Consider the following 16,670-nt stretch of genomic DNA (forward strand, 5'->3'; position numbering starts at 1 on the left):
GATTTGTAACCCAATTCCCACTATAGGGTCGGAGACGCAGGAGGGATATTTAACTAATTCCCCCAGCAAACTCAGCTCCCCTTGATTTGAGATTAAATAACCAGGGAGGAGTTTGCTTAAGGCTTCCTCTTTCGAATCTCTTGGGAAGGAAAGGAAAATTAAGACAACTGCAGGTTTATCAGAGAGCAGAAGTCTTCTAGGACTCAGGAAAGAAAGAAAAAAACAGTGTCAAGAATTTATGGTTGTGTAAATAACAAGATTTGAAGGCAGGAGCAATTTTATTTTCTTGGGGATTTGGTCTCTTGTTTGGGTTCAGCGGATGATATATGTTCTGATAGCATGAGCAAATGGTAGAATTGTAGGGCTAGAAGGAAACTTGGAGGTCCTTTAGCCCATCCCCCATCCCAAAATGAGTCCTCAAAGCATCCTGTCCAATCTCCTTCTTAAAACCTATATTGATGGAGACCATCCACTATTTCTGGAGGCAAAGCTGTTCCAATGATTTAATTATTCTCATTGTTGGGAAATTTCCCCTTAATTCTAGGTTGAGTCTCTCCTTAGAACAGAGTTTCCCAAACTTTTGACATATGTGTCAACCCCCAACATTTCTCCCTTAGACTCTCCACGATTGACCACTCCAGGTTCCTAAGAGGTCAGTAAGGGGCGTACATAAGTGCACTAGTGTGCCTTTCGTCCCCTGTACAATTCTCTTTCCTTTATCTCATATATCATATATATTTTCTTCCTTTCATATATCTTCTCCTCTATTTTTACATATTATCTTTATATATATTACATCATGTCTATTCTCTTCCATATGTATTGTGTATTGGACAAATGAACAAATGAATAAATGAATGAATGAATGAATGAATGAATAAATAAATAAATAAATAAATAAATAAAATGTGTACCCCTTCTATAATTTTCGTAACGCTTAGTACCCCTTATTAAAAAAAATGGATGTATTTTAATAACAATCAAAATATATTTATTTTTTCTCTTTTTTTGGTACATACACAAAATAATAATAAATGAAAAATAAAATTATTCATAATAAGTTATAAATAAAAGTTATATCGTAAATAACATTTATTTGGATCGATGAGAAGGATGAAATTGTTTGTGCTGAGATGACAGATCATTATAATTTGGTTCCCTGGTTGTTAATTTTAATCTGAGATGCAGTACCACATCTTGGAAAAGGTGCAAAAAAGGGCAACAAGGATGATCAAGGAAATGGAGACCCTCCCTTATGAAATCAGGGTGCAACGCCTTGGTCTTTTCAGCCTTGAAAGATGGTGTATCTTTCGAAGTGTATAAAATCAAGCATGGGATAGAAAAGGTGGACAGAGAAAAAAATATTTTCTCCATCACACAATACTAGGACGAGGGGGCTCTCCCTAAAGCTCATAGGTGAGAAAGTGAGGACAAATCAAGGGAAATATTTCTTCCCCCAGAGGGTCCTTGGTTGGAACCAGCTCTCCCCAGAGATTAGAACTGCCCCCACCCTCCTTGCCTTTTGTAAACTCCTCAAAAACCACCTTTGTCGTCAGGCATGGGGGAACAGAGATATCTCCCCCGGGCCTATACAATTTATGTATGCTATGTTTGTACGTATGTATGCTTAATAATGGTGTTTTTAAAATATTTTAAATTTTAAATTATTAGATTTGTTATGAACTGTTTTATTGTGTTGTGAGCCGCCCCAAGGGGCGGCATACAAATCTAATAAATAAATAGATAGATAGATAGATAGATAGATAGATAGATAGATAGATGGATGGATGGATGGATGGATGGATGGACGGACGGACGGACAAATAAACAACCCACCAGGAGCCTCTCAAATATTGGAACAGTGCTTTCAAGTCACTCCTAATCCTTCTTTTCATTAGAGTAGACATATCGAATTCTTTCAGCTTCCAGCTAGTCATGGGCTCCTATGGGTATGGTCAGGTACGCAGAACCGGTAGAAAAAATTTGATGTTTTTTTCTTTTTTTCCCTTCTGGGCCTCTGGGCATTTTTTTCCTATCGCAGTAAATGAGGTTGAATGTGTAAAATTTTAGAAGAGTTGTGCATATGTGTACATACACATACAGTTTATATAGTAGATAATGTATATTTTTGTGTGCCTGTGTGTAATATGTATGCACACATATGGCATATATACATAGAATTAAATAGTATATTTTGGATGTTTACTAATAGTAAATAGATAGGAAAACTATCTCTTTGAGGTGAGGAGAGGCCAGGCACCCTAACCCTAACCCTTGACGTGAGTGACATCAGGTTGGCCACCTTTAAGCCAGTCACATGACCTTTAAGCCACCACCCCGTCACATAGCCATCAAGCCACTCCCACCTGGTCACATGGCCAGCAAACCACACCCCCAAAATAAGCTACACCCACAGTGTGGTAGTAAGCCCTTCACTGCTTCCAGCCCTCTAATAATTATTGTCATTGTTCTTTTCTGAACTCTTTTCTAGAGTTTCAATCTCTTGTTTGTATTGTGGTGACCAGAATTGGATGTTGTTGAAAACCCACCTAGGTCGCCAGGCATGGGGAAATTGATATACCCCCTAGCTTTTACGATTTATGTATGGTTTGATTGGGTTGTGTGACTATTTTAATGACTGTTGTGGTTGGCTCTGGCCCAGCTCCTGCCCCAAGGAATGTGGAGGTGGATGCAGGGGAAACATCAACATGTCATAGGCCTGTTTTATTGCCAACAGAGTCAGGTAGTGCAGTTTCCTCGGACGAAGAAGAAGGTGGGGGTGACTTGGAAGAGGGGGGCTTGGCACACAGCCCAGGAAGCCAATCTCCATTATCTTCGGTCGATTCGGATGAGGAAGTATTTAGACCCACGCATGCGCAGAATTATGCATAGAAGAGACCAATTGAGGACATATTACAGGAGATAAGAGAGGCCACCTGTGTTTGGGTGGGGCTCCAGCAATTAGAGCTGCTGATATAAATAGCAGCGTGCTGGCTTGGCCGTTGTGGAAGATTATCTGATTGTTGTTTCTTTGGGACCGTGCCTTTCTGTTTCCAGACTTTGTTTGTTGATTTTTCATGCCTTTGACACCAAAGCAGAGCAAAGTATGTGTGTGTCTCACTTCGTGGAAGAAGGAGGGCTGTGACGTTCCTTCACAGCTGCTAGCTAAGTACTTAAGGACTGATTAAAAGGATTGTACAGCCTACAAAGTTGTTTTGGGACGAGTGCTCTATGCAATACAAAAAGGGTGCTTTGTTTCTTTTGAATTTTGTGATAAAGAATTTTGTTTTTGAATTTTCAAGTGTGCGTGTGTCTGAATTTTCGGGAGACTCATACCATAGAGTCCGGCAGAACAAATGACAAGGGTTTTTATTTGCTTTTTAAGTATTGGATTTATTTATTGTTAGAGTTGAAAGGGACCATGAAGGCCATCGAGTTCAACCCCCTGCCCAAGCAGGAACCCTATAGTACACCAGTCAAGTGGCAGTTCAATCTTCTCTTAAAAATGTCCAGAGTGTTGGAGTTCACAACGTCCGCTGGTAGGTTGTTCCATTGGTTGATCGCTCTGACCGTCAGGAAGTTCCTCCTTATCTCCATGTTGAATCTCTCCTTGGTCAGCTTCCAGCCGTTGTTCCTCGTCCGGCCCTCTGGTGCCCTGCAGAACAAAGTGATCCACTCCTCTCTGTGACATCTCCTCGTATACTTGTAGACTGCTATCCTGTCTGCTCTGGCCCTCCTTTTCTCTAGGCTATCCATGCCCAGTTCCCTCAGTCTCTCTTCGTAAGTCTTGGTTTCCAATCCCTTAATCATCTTGGTTGCTCTTTTTTGCACCTTCTCCAGAGTTTCAATGTCTTTTTTGAAGTGTGGTGACCAGAACTGTATACAGTACTCCAGGCGTGGTCAGACCAGGGCGTAGTAGAGTGGTATTAAGACTTCCTTGGTCTTGGAGTGTATTCCCCTGTTGATGCAGCTTAGGATTGTGTTGGCTTTTTTAGCTGCTGCTGCACATTGTTGGCTCATGTTTAGTTGATTGTCCACCAAGACTCCAAGGTCTCTTTCGCAGTCGCTACTGCTAAGAGGGGTTTCTCCCAGGTTGTATGTGTGTCCAGGGTATTTTTGTACACTTTATTATTGTTGTGAGCAGCTCTGAGTCTCCGGAGAGGGGCGGCATACAAATCTAATAAATAATAATAATAATGTGATATTCCAAGTATGGTCATACTAAGGCTTTGTAAAACGGTATTATAACTTCAGATATGCTACTGGAGTATGCACAATGCTTCCACACATGCACAAAACATCCTTGATGATGTCTGGGCAGATAGATGGAGCCTCCCACCCCGGCTGCTGTCGGTTCGCATGAACAGTGGCAAACCGGCAGAAACCCATCACTGAACTATACCAGGAAACATAAGTTAGAAAGCTCCAATGGCTGAATCTTCTCTTGGATATTCCCCTTTGAAAACAGGCAAGTAATTATGGATCATCTAACTTTAAAGCCACCTCCAGCCCCCAAGACGGAGCCAGGTTCATACAGCACGCAGAGTAGGTTCTCCGCTCCGCCTTTTTCATCTCTTGCTTGCCGTATTTGTAATGATTAAACCTGAATGGTAATTACAACCCTCTGTGATCCCAACTTGCAATTTGCATTTTTTAGCTGGGGAGAATAGCAATCTGCATGTTGGCACTGCCAGCTTTCTACTTAATACTTATTTGTACCTTTTCGAAAGGAAAAGACAATGTTGTTGGTGCAATGATAGGGTCTTCGGAGAAGGAGAAAGCCGCCCTAAATTGGCTAAAATTAATTTTTTCATAGGAAGGGTAAATTTTATATTTAATTTAATTTAATTTATTGAATTTTTAAGCCTCTCAACTCCTTACGGACTCTGGACAGTGTACAAACATAATAAAATAGTAAGTACAGAATAAAAAAACAGTAAGTATATGTCAACTGTTGTGGTTAGCTCTGGCCCAGCTCCTGCCCCAAGGAATGTGGAGGTGGATGTGGGGGAGACATCCACATGCCGCAGGCCTGCTTTGCTCCAAGTAGAATCTGCCGATGAAGCCTCCTCTGACCAAGGAAGCGTGAGTGACAGGGAAGAGGGGAGTTTGGCAGACAGGCCAGGAAGAGATCAGTCATCTGTATCATCCCTGGATTCTGAACAAGAATTAATGACACATCCACGCATGCGTAGAGTGATGCATAGGAGACAACAACTGAAGGATTATTACAAGAGAAAATGAGGCCACCTGTGGTTGGGTGGGGCTGCTGTAATTAGTGCTACAGATAACAGTGCAGCCTGGTGTTTTAGCCACATGGCAGTTTATCTGATTCATTGTTTCGTCAAGATCGTGGTTTTTGCTGTTCAGGATTGTGTGTGTGGACTCTCTGGACTTTAGAATTGGACTCATTTCCCAGTTATTGGGTGAGCAATTGGATTGCATTTAACCTGTGCTTTGTGTGTACAAGAAAATCCCTTTGACATTTAAAAAGAGAGCTGTTTCTGTTTTTCTGTTAATAAAAACTTTTGGGTTTTCCTTTTATCGTGTGGTGTTTGTCTTCCTGGACTAATTACCCTGTAATTACGGGCGGTTGGGACACACCGGCAGAACATCAACAATGATAAAATAATCAATTTAAGAATCCTCCAGCTATCTCATTCATTCAACAGACATTCATATATCTCGGGGCAACTACTGTAGTTGTTTAATGGCCTCCAAGGAATATGTAGGTACACATATGGTATGTATACACAGAATTAAATAGTATATTCTGGATGTTCAGTAATAGTAAATAGATAGGGAAATTGTATCTCTTTGAGCCGAGGAGAGGCCAGGCACCCTAACCCAAACTCTTGGTGTGAGTGACGTCAAATACGCCACCTTTAAGCCAGTCACATGACCTTTAGGCCATCCCAGTCACATGATCGCCAAGACACTCCAACCTGGTCACATGGCCAGCAAGTCTTTGGGTGTCCAGAGCATTGGACCAGAGCATTATAAGATGCAAATCAACTTCACCATGTTTCCCTCTATCTGCTGTTGTTTTGCTGCTGATGGTGGTGGTTGTTGGTTGGCTGGCTGGAGCAGTTTGAGTGTGAGTTAAATATTGAGTAGAGTAGTGATAGTGATACGAAGAAACCTGGATTGATTTAGTATCTACTAGTAACCTGGATTGGTTGAGTATCTACTTGTAACCAGGATTGGTTGAGTATCTACTAGTAACCTGGATTGAGTATCTACTTGTAACCAGGATTGGTTGAGTATCTACTTGTAAGTAAGCTGAATATAGCTAAAGTAAAGTTCCTGTCTATAGAAGACTGAGGCAGAAGGTATTTTGCACTGAAGAGTAAAACTATTGTTTTCTACAAACATGTCTTCATCATTTATCTGTTTCATTAAGTGCCACACAATATTCTGGTATCTTATCTTAACTAGTCCTCCTGCGTTACTCTGCATATATCTGGACACTGTCATGTTGCAAATCCTGCACATGGTAATGCCATAGTTTATGTGACATCAGTGTGTCTTCTGCCAGATATTTATGGCTAGGCCGCCCACAATCTCTGGCAATCTCACGCTACTCACCAGAGCCTACAAAACTTTTGCCAGACTCATCCTTGAATACAGTTTATCTATCTGGAACCCATACCACATCTTGGACATCAACACCCTTGAAAATGTCCAAAGATACTTCACCAGAAGAGCCCTTTACTCCTCCACTCGAAACAGAGTACGCTACGAAAGCAGACTATCAATTCTTGGTCTTGAAAGCTTAGAACTACGTCGCCTAAAACACGATCTAAGTATTGCCCACAATATCATATGCTGCAACATTCTACCTGTCAATGACTATTTCAGCTTCAATTGTAACAACACAAGAGCACGCAACAGATTCAAACTTAATATTAACCGCTCCAAACTTGACTGTAAAAAATATGACTTCAGCAACCGAGTTGTCGAAGCGTGGAACTCATTACCTGACTCAGTAGTGTCAACCCCTAACCCCCAACATTTTCTCCTTAGACTATCCACGATTGACCTCTCCAGGTTCCTTAGAGGTCAGTAAGGGGCGTGCATAAGTGCACCAGTGTGCCTTCCGTCCCCTGTCCAATTGTCTCTCCTTATCTCATTTATCTTTTCTTCCTTTCAAATATGTTCACCTATACTTTTATATCTTTTTTTCTATTCTTTTCTTTACTTATATTGTTACATATCTTTCTCTTCAATGTGTATTATGTATTGGACTAAATAAATAAATAAATAAATGAACAAACAAACAAACAAACAAATACAAATGCCAACATGTCGGAGAAGATTCATCATTTTAAGTTTAAAAACATCTCTCCGTTGCTGCCTCCCTCTGTGATTCACAATATTGGACTTGTGTTCTCCCCGGTGAGCAGTCGCTGGAGGTAATTAGTTCTTCCTTATGTCTCCCTTGCTTTGATTAGAACATTCATTCATGGCCCCGTTACAGAGATCAAAACAGAATGACTTGTTTTCAGAAAAGATTCCCAGCTCTGAAATTAACAGGTTTTCAACTTGGAGACGGACCAAGATCTGGCATTCATGTACCGAGGGAGGTCAGAGCGTAAGTGGTTCTTAGGAGGTGCTCTTTGAAAAGAAATCTCCCCAGTTGTAATTGCAACAACCCTTGTTTCAATTCGGAGGTGTATTCAATGCACACCGAAGGCAGATGCAGGGGCCGAAATGGCGATAGCGTGAACTTTTCATAATGAGAACGGGAGATACTAATATCTCGCATTAGTGGGTATTTAAGATACAGTGGTACCTCGTCTTACGAATGCCTCTTCTAATGAACTTTTCGAGATACGAACCCGGTGTTTAAGATTTTTTTGCCTCTTCTTCCGAACTATTTTCACCTTACGAACCCAAGTTGCTGCTGCTGGGATGAAGGGGTTTCTTTTTCCCCCCTTTTTTGAAGAAAGAAAAGGGAGGGGTGGCTTGGAGGGGGAAAGAGTTTGCATTAACAAAAGTAGGAGAACAGCGTGCTTGCAGAGGCACTGAAAGGCGTCTTTTGAAGAAAGAAAAGGGAGGGGTGCCCCCCTTGCCTTTCCTCCTTCCCACTCACCCTTTAGCCTAGCCTTGCTTCTTCCACCTGCCCCCTTTAGCTGCTCCTCCCTGTCCTCTGTTCGCCTCCCTTCTAAAGTTTGGGATTTTCCTGAAGGATTTGCACTCATTATTTGCTTTTACATTGATTCCTATGGGAAACATTGTTTCCTCTTACGAACTTTTCACCTTACGAACCTTTTCCTGGAACCAATTAAGTTTGTAAGACAAGGTATCACAGTAGTTCCCAAGCCCAGGTTACATAGAAACATAGAAGATTGATGGGAGAAAAAGACCTCCTGGTCCATCTAGTCTGCCCTCATACTATTTCCTGTATTTTATTTTAGGATGATATATGTTTATCCCAGGCATGTTTCAATTCAGTTACCGTGGATTTATCTACCACGTCTGCTGGAAGTTTGTTCCAAGCATCTACTACTCTTTCAGTAAAATAATATTTTCTGATGTTGATTCTGATCTTTCCCACAACTAACCTCAGATTGTGCCTATTGAGATTCGATCTGCCAAACTGCCAGCGATCAGCAGAAGTAGCTTGCAGTGTCCTCCAGCGGTTCTTCCGCTACCGAATTCCACAGGTTAATTGCGTGCAATAAATTCCCCATAAAGCATAGGAGTGTTAAATAACCCGCCATTAAGCAAAGCACTCCTTTCTAATTGGCAGCTGCTTTCTTTCTCCAAGCTGCGATGGGAATGAAAGAGCTTTTTAATGCATTTTTGGCAATTAAGCACTTTGCTTAACCATCAGTCCGAAAATGGCCCTCTGACAGATGTCACTCCCATCACTTCTGACAACGTCCATTGGAGGTCTGGACAGTCTTTTGCCTCCCACCTTGTGGGAGCTCAGGATGGGAGAGGAGGGGGAAATAAAACACACACACACCCTTTTCATAGTACGAAGTGATGAGTTTATTTAAACGTATCTAATTACTGGTGTGCTATTGATTGGTCTGGAAGAGCCATTAGGCAGCTACAATAACATCAGTAAATGTGCATGACCTTGAAGCACATTCTATCTCCTGTCGGGAAATGGAAGAAGCAGAGCATCTAACTTTTGAGTGACTTTTAAGGAGACTGTCAAGGTTTCAGCTAACATTTGAACTAAACCAGAAACAGAATCAGAGTGCAGTGGTACCTCTACCTAAGAATGCCTCTACTTACGAACTTTTCTAGATAAGAACTGGGTGTTCCATGATTTTTTTTTGCCTCTATTCAAGAACCATTTTCCACTTAAAAACCCTCTGAAACTGTAACCGAAAAAGGCAGGGAGAAGCCTCCGTGGGGCCTCTCTAGGAATCTCCTGGGAGGTAACAGGTCTGGAAAAGGCAGGGAGAAGCCACCATGGGGCTTCTCTAGGAATCTCCTGGGAGGAAACAGGGCCGGAAAAGGCAAGAAGAAGCTTCCATGGGGCCTCTCTAGGATTCTCCTGGGAGGAAACAGGGCCAGAAAAGGCAAGAAGAAGCCTCCATGGGTCCTCTCTAGGAATCTCCTGGGAGGAAACAGGGCCAGAAAAGATGGGGAGAAGCCTCCGTGGGACCTCTCTAGGAATCTCCTGGGAGGAAACAGGGCCAGAAAAGTGGGGAGAAGCCTCCGTGGGGCCTCTCTAGGAATCTCCAGGGAGGAAACAGGCCCAGAAAAGGCAGGGAGAAGCCTCCGTGGGATCTCTCTAGGAATCTCCTGGGAGGAAACAGGGCCTCCACCCTCCCTGTGGTTTCCCCAGTTGCACACATTGATTCCTACGGGAAAAATTGCTTCTTCTTACGAACCTTTCTACTTAAGAACCATGAAACGAATTAAGTTTGTAAAGTAGAGCCACGACTGTATTCTTCAAAAGTTCCAATTTATTTCCGGAGGCATACTGGCACCTACAAGGAGAAACGTGAATCTGAGGTTTCCTTGGTTGAAAGTTCACATCCTTTGCTGTCTCCCACCCACGACACTTGTCACGATGCCCAACCAGATTGTGCCGGCGTGGCCAAGTTCCTTCTTCAATTCCGCCCTGATAGAATGCAATCGAAAGACTTTGCTCCCTCCTGGAATTCAACTCTCCCAAACACACACAGCCATCAAGTCTTGCATAGATGTGTGGCAAGCTGTTAATTTATCACCAACTTTGAATTTTTTTTCCATTTCTTCCCTTCTGGGCTTTAGGCATGTTTTTCTTAATGCAGTAAATGAGTTTGAATGTGTATAATTTTAGAAGAGCTGTATGTGCATGCTTGTGTGTACATACACACACAGTTTCTATAGTAGATAATGAATATTATCTACTATAGACTTAGACTCTTCACGATTGACCTCTCCAGGTTCCTAAGAGGCCAGTAAGGGGCGTACATAAGTGCACTGGTGTGCCTTTCGTCCCCTGTACAATTGTCTTTCCTTTCTTTCACTTATCATATATATTCTCTTCTTTTCATATATCCTCTCCTCTAAGTTCACTTTTACCCTTATATATATTACTACATGTCTATTTTTCTTCCTATGCATTTGTGTATTGGATGAATGAATGAATGAATGAATGAATAAATAAATAAATAAATAAATAAATAAATAAATAAATATTTTTGTGTGCCTGTATGTAGTATACATGTACACATATGGCATATATACATAGAATTAAATAGTGTATTTTGTTTTTTTTCCCCAATATTTTTATTAATTTTCTTAAAATAACATACAGACTTACAAACATTTAACATAGAATGTGGGGATGTATCATCCCCGCTTTTCTTAAAAGTATAAATGCAGATACAGAAAAAGGAATGCATGATTAAATGCGTAATTCAATACTACTAATACAAAAATATCTAATAAGGAAAAAGTGATATTGTAAAAAAGAAAATTAGTTATAACTAGTATAAAGTCAAACAATCTTGTCAGTTCTATGTATATAGACTAAATCTAATATTAATCTCAATTAAAAAAAAGAAAGATTTAAACCAAAGTATCTATGCCTATTGTTAATCTTCTATTATTAGTTTTTTTTTCTTATCTATCCATTCATAAACATTGTTCCATGTTTCATAAAATTTTGTTTCTTCTTGATCATTCAAGCGTATTAGTGTATTTTGGATGTTCAGGAATAGTAAATAGATGGGGAAATTGTATCTCTTTCAGGTGAGGAGACACCAGGCACCCTAAACCTAACCCTGGACGTGAGTGATGTCACCTTTAAGTCAGTCACATGACCTTTAATCCACCCCCTTAGCACATGATCATCAAGCCACTCCCCCTGGTCACATGGCCAGCAAGCCACACCCACAAAATAAGCCATGCGCACAGTGTAGTAGTAAATTTTTTTGCAGCCCTTCACGTTTTGCAAACATCTTGATGCTTGAATCAGATGAGGGTTGCTGCTCCCACCGCTACCGTTGAGCGGTGTATGCAGTTCCATGCACGCCTGAGTGAGATTTTGCTTCCTGTACATGCGCAGAAGCAAAACCTAGCTTGGATGCATCACCGCGCACAATGGAGCTGTGGAGCTGGGCGCGCGGCTCAATTTTCACTACCGGTACGACGGCGTATCCAAAACTGGATGCAGTACTCCAGGTGTGGTCTAACTAAGGCTTTATAGAGTGATATGAGTACCTCCCTTGATCTTGATTCAAGAAAATTGAGCTACTTGCCTTATCTGATATCATACCATACCGTACTGTTTATGCAATTTACGATTGCATTGGCTTTATGGGCTGTTGCTGCACATGATTGGCTCATATTGATTGGGTTGTCCATAGATTATTTGTTCTCATGGTCAAGAATTTCCTTTTTAATTTCCACATTGGATCTCTTTCTGATGACTTTCCACACACTGTTTTCCTGCACTTAACATGGTGGTTTGGAGCGGCTTATATAGTATCCACTGATGGGCTGCCAAAATTTTTACTGCCACACTGTGGCCGTGGTTTATTTGTGGGTGTGTCTTGATGGTCATGTTACTGGGTGTTCTGCCTGACTGGCTCAGGCAATGCATAATAGTCCAAGGAAAAGAAATCAAACATACACGTGCTCTGCTAATCAGCAAACTTGTATTAAATAAACAAAAAAGGGTTACTCAAAACAGTCCTTAGTGTCCGAAAACAATGATAGTGCAAGGCTTACTTCAGCCTCATACAAAAACACAGGAAAAAGCAAACAAAGACAACATGGAATGAGCAAAGATGTTTCAGGAGTCCTTTTGAATCTTTGGAGCAAACAGAGTTTTCACCTCCCACTTGTCTGAAAAAGCTGGGTTGAAAACTCCAACGGCACAGAACAGAAACTTCAGAGTAGGAACCACAAAAAACCACAGATAAACAGCCACAGTTTGCCTTGGGTCTCTGTTACCTTTTATCCCTTTAGCCCTCATTAAGGGAACCACACCCAGCCCTCAGTATAAGAACCACACCCAACCCAGGTGCTACTCTGATGACTTGTAATACTCCTTCAGTCAATTCCTTCTCTGGGACGAAAGACTGTCTGAGGGACTGCATGCCAAATCCCCTGGGCTGTCTGCTGAATCCTGCGTACCAGTGGCCACGTCTTCCTGGCTGTCAGCCAGGCTTTCACATTCACTTTGTACCGCGTCTCTCCCATCTGTGGGAGCAACGACTGGCCCAGGCCCAAACACAACACTGGGTAGGAGAGGCTTGCCAGCCATGTGACCAGGTGGGAGTGGCTTGACAATCATGTGACTGGGGGGGTGGGTTTAAGGTCATGTGACTAGGTGGGAGTGGCTTACCGACCAAGATAAGTTATCAAATAGGTGCTTGGACGCTTTTTCCGTTGAAAAATAGTCACATTATTTGAATAGCCACAAAAAGGACAAAGGATAGACAACGTTATTGGTTGAGGAGCCCAGGGACATTTAAAGGTACGGTATGAGAACAGATAATGGAATACTGTGTTCAGTTCTGGAGACCTCACCTACAAAAAGATATTGACAAAATTGAACGGGTCCAAAGACGGGCTACAAGAATGGTGGAAGGTCTTAAGCATAAAACGTATCAGGAAAGACTTCATGAACGCAATCTGTATAGTCTGGAGGACAGAAGGAAAAGGGGGGACATGATCGAAACATTTAAATATGTTAAAGGGTTAAATAAGGTCCAGGAGGGAAGTGTTTTTAATAGGAAAGTGAACACAAGAACAAGAGGACACAATCTGAAGTTAGTTGGGGGAAAGATCAAAAGCAACGTGAGAAAATATTATTTGACTGAAAGAGTAGTAGATCCTTGGAACAAACTTCCAGCAGACGTGGTTGGTAAATCCACAGTAACTGAATTGAAACATGCCTGGGATAAACATATATCCATTGCAAGATAAAATACAGGAAATAGTATAAGGGCAGACTAGATGGACCATGAGGTCTTTTTCTGCCGTCAGTCTTCTATGTTTCTATGTTTCTATAAGGCAAGTAGCTCAATTTTCTTGAATTGCTATAAAAGTTCAGTTCTAGATATAATGATTAAAATGGTTAAAGCGTTTATGGGTAAAAACATACTATTTGATTATTTTCTATTTTATTATTTATTATTTATTATTTATTAATTTATTATTTAGATTTGTATGCCGCCCCTCTCCGCAGGATCATACTAAGCTACTAGAGAAGGAAGGACAATTTAAAAAACTATGAAGTATTCAATAAATAGTGCATAAACTAACCCCACTACGTGCCCCCCCCCAATTGGGGCAGCAGCCCATTACTGATTGGGTCAATGTGCTTTGGAGGGCCCTAGATATGTCTCATGCTTTGGTACGTGATGGCTGATGTGATTTAGAGACATAGAAACATAGAAGATTGATGGAAGAAGAAGACCTCATGGTCCATCTAGTCTGCCCTTATACTATTCCCTGTATTTTATCTTAGGATGGATATATGTTTATCCCAGGCATGTTTAAATTTGATGATTGTGGATTTACCAACCACGTCTGCTGGAATCTTGTTCCAGGCATCTACTACTCTTTCAGTAAAATATTTTCTCACGTTGCTCCTGATCTTTCCCCCAACTAACCTCAGATTGTGCCCCCTTGTTCTTGTGTTCACTTTCCTATTTCCCTCCTGAACCTTATTTAACCCCTTAACATATTTAAATGTTTCGATCATGTCCCCCCTTTCCCTTCTGTCCTCCAGAGTATACCGATTGAGTTCATTAAGTCTTTCCTGATACGTTTTATGCTTAAGAATTTCCACCATTTTTATAGCCTGTCTTTGAACCCGTTCAATTTTGTCAATATCTTTTTGTAGGGGAGGTCTCCAGAACTGAACACAGTATTCCAAGTGTGGTCTCACCAGCACTCTATATAAGGGGATCACAATCTCCCTCTTCCTGCTTGTTATCCCTCTAGCTATGCAGCCAAGCATTCTACTTGCTTTCTGAACTGCCTGACTACACTGTTCACCCAGAAATCACTATCCCTAAATCCTTCTCTTCTGAAGTTTTTGCTAACAGTAATACAATACTCAGATCGAGGATTCCTTTTCTCCAAGTGCATTATTTTACATTTGGAAACATTAAACTGCAGTTTCCATTGCTTTGACCATTTATCTAGTAAAGCTAAATCATTTGCCATATTACAGACGCCTCCAGGAATATCAACCCCATTGCACACTTTAGAGTCACTGGCAAGTAGGCAAACCTTCCCTACCAAACCTTCTCCTACTCATGTTTTCTTTTCTCCCTGTGCCAATTCTCAGGTGGATGGAATCCTTGGTCAATGTGGGGCGAGTGCACCAAGGACTGCGGAGGTGGCCTTCAGACTCGGACCCGAACATGTCAACCTCTTCCCGAGGAAGGTGTCGTCTGCGAAGGAGTCTTGGAAGAAGGGAGATTATGCAACCGGAAAGCTTGCAACCGTAAGTAAACATGGTTCTGAAGGAACCTCATTAGTATCGGGTTGCTACTGGTTTGGACTGGCTCGCATAAGCCGTCGGTGGAAATTTCACCCCATTTGCCAAAACGGTAGTGATGGCCAGCTTGCCACATTCCCAAATTAGTTCTCTGGTTGTCGCAGCTAGCAACCAACCTTCTACACATACACCAAGTGTTGAGATTTGTTCCTGACCGGGAGAGACAATCAGAACATGGTTCTATTTTCTCTGGTGACTCAGTCAGTCAATCCAAGTGAAGTACAGTGGTACCTCTACCTAAGAATGCCTCTACTTACAAAGTTTTCTAGATAAGAACTGGGTGTTCAAGATTTTTTTTGCCTTTTCTCAAGAACCATTTTCCACTTACAAACCCAACCCTCCAAAACTGTAACCGAAAAAGGCAGGGAGAAGCCTCCGTGTGGCCTCTCTAGGAAACAGGGCCAGAAAAGGCAAGGAGAAGCCTCCGTGGGGGCCTCTCTAGCAATCTCTTGGGAGGAAACAGGGCCAGAAAAGGCAGGGAGAAGCCTCCATGGGGCCTCTCTAGGAATCTCCTGGGAGGAAACAGGGCCGGAAAAGGCAGGGAGAATCCTCTGTGGGGCTTCTCTAGGAATCGCCTGGGAGGAAACAGGGCTGGAAAAGGTGGGAGAAGCCTCCATGGGGCCTCTCCAGGAATCTCCTGAGGGGAGGTTGGCAGCAATTGTTTTTTTTTTCCCAGTTCTGATTATCCTCTGAAGTCTGTGTCAGTCTAGTTGGGTTGCAGACAGTTGCTTAAATAAACTCCTGTAATTTGGAATGCAAACTTCTCAATGTGGGCACCTTCTATGAGAGCAACTACATTGCTCAGAAACTGAACAAGGAGAGAAGCAACCTAGAACTAAGGATTCATGTTGGAGCTGAGGTAGGGCCGGCAGATATGGCTCCATGTGCCACCTCTGACACCCATTCCGTCACTGCTATAGGGTCTCCTGCTAGACCTCCAACATCCCTTCCAATTTTGTTATTCTGTTATGCTCTCTTTGTCTTACATTTGTCATTCCAATTGCTGCACAAGACAATAGTAATAGCATGAGAAATAGCCTTTAGACTTATATACTGCTTGACAGTGCTTTTACAGCCCTCTCTAAGTAGTTTACAGAATCAGCCTCTGGCCCCCAACAATCTGGGTCCTCGTTTGACCCACCTCGGAAGGATGGAAGGCTGAGTCAACCTTGAACCGGCGGTGAGATCTGTCTGTCTGTCTGTCTGTCTGTCTGTCTGTCTGTCTGTCTGTCTGTCTGTCTGTTTATTTATTTGTTTATTAGTTTATTTGGTCCAATACACAATAGAGGACATACTCATAGTAAAATATATCAAAGAAAGAAGAGAAGAGAAGATATAGGAATAAAATAATGAGAAAATAGAAGAACATATATAGGGGCAGAAGAGAAGATATAGGAGATATAGGAGAGACAATAGGACAGGGGGCGGACGGCACGCTGGTGCACTTATGCACGCCCCCTTACTGACCTCTTAGGAATCTGGAGAGGTCAGCCTTGGATAGTCTAAGGGTAAAATGTTGGGGATTAGGGGATGATACTACGGAGTCCGGTAATGAGTTCCATGGTTTGACAACTCTATTACTAAAGTTTTTTTGTTTTTTTTACAGTCAAGTTTGGAGCGGTTAGTATTAAGTTTGAATCTGTTGTGTGCTCTAGTGTTGTTATGGTTGAAGCTGAAGTACTTAGATCATGTT

General features: G+C 41.8%; 1 protein-coding gene across 1 annotated transcript in view; it reads left to right on the top strand.

The window, feature by feature from the left end:
• ADGRB1 (adhesion G protein-coupled receptor B1) overlaps window positions 1–16,670 on the top strand; it is a 285,191-nt gene that overhangs the window by 30,394 nt on the left and 238,127 nt on the right. The window contains exon 2 of the mRNA XM_070748372.1: window positions 14,765–14,923. Within this exon, the coding sequence (XP_070604473.1) occupies window positions 14,765–14,923 (159 nt within the window). The remainder of the gene's footprint in view (window positions 1–14,764; window positions 14,924–16,670) is intronic.

This window comes from Erythrolamprus reginae, chromosome 3 (genome assembly GCF_031021105.1).
Source record: "Erythrolamprus reginae isolate rEryReg1 chromosome 3, rEryReg1.hap1, whole genome shotgun sequence".
In the NCBI taxonomy this organism is placed as follows: domain Eukaryota; kingdom Metazoa; phylum Chordata; class Lepidosauria; order Squamata; family Dipsadidae; genus Erythrolamprus; species Erythrolamprus reginae.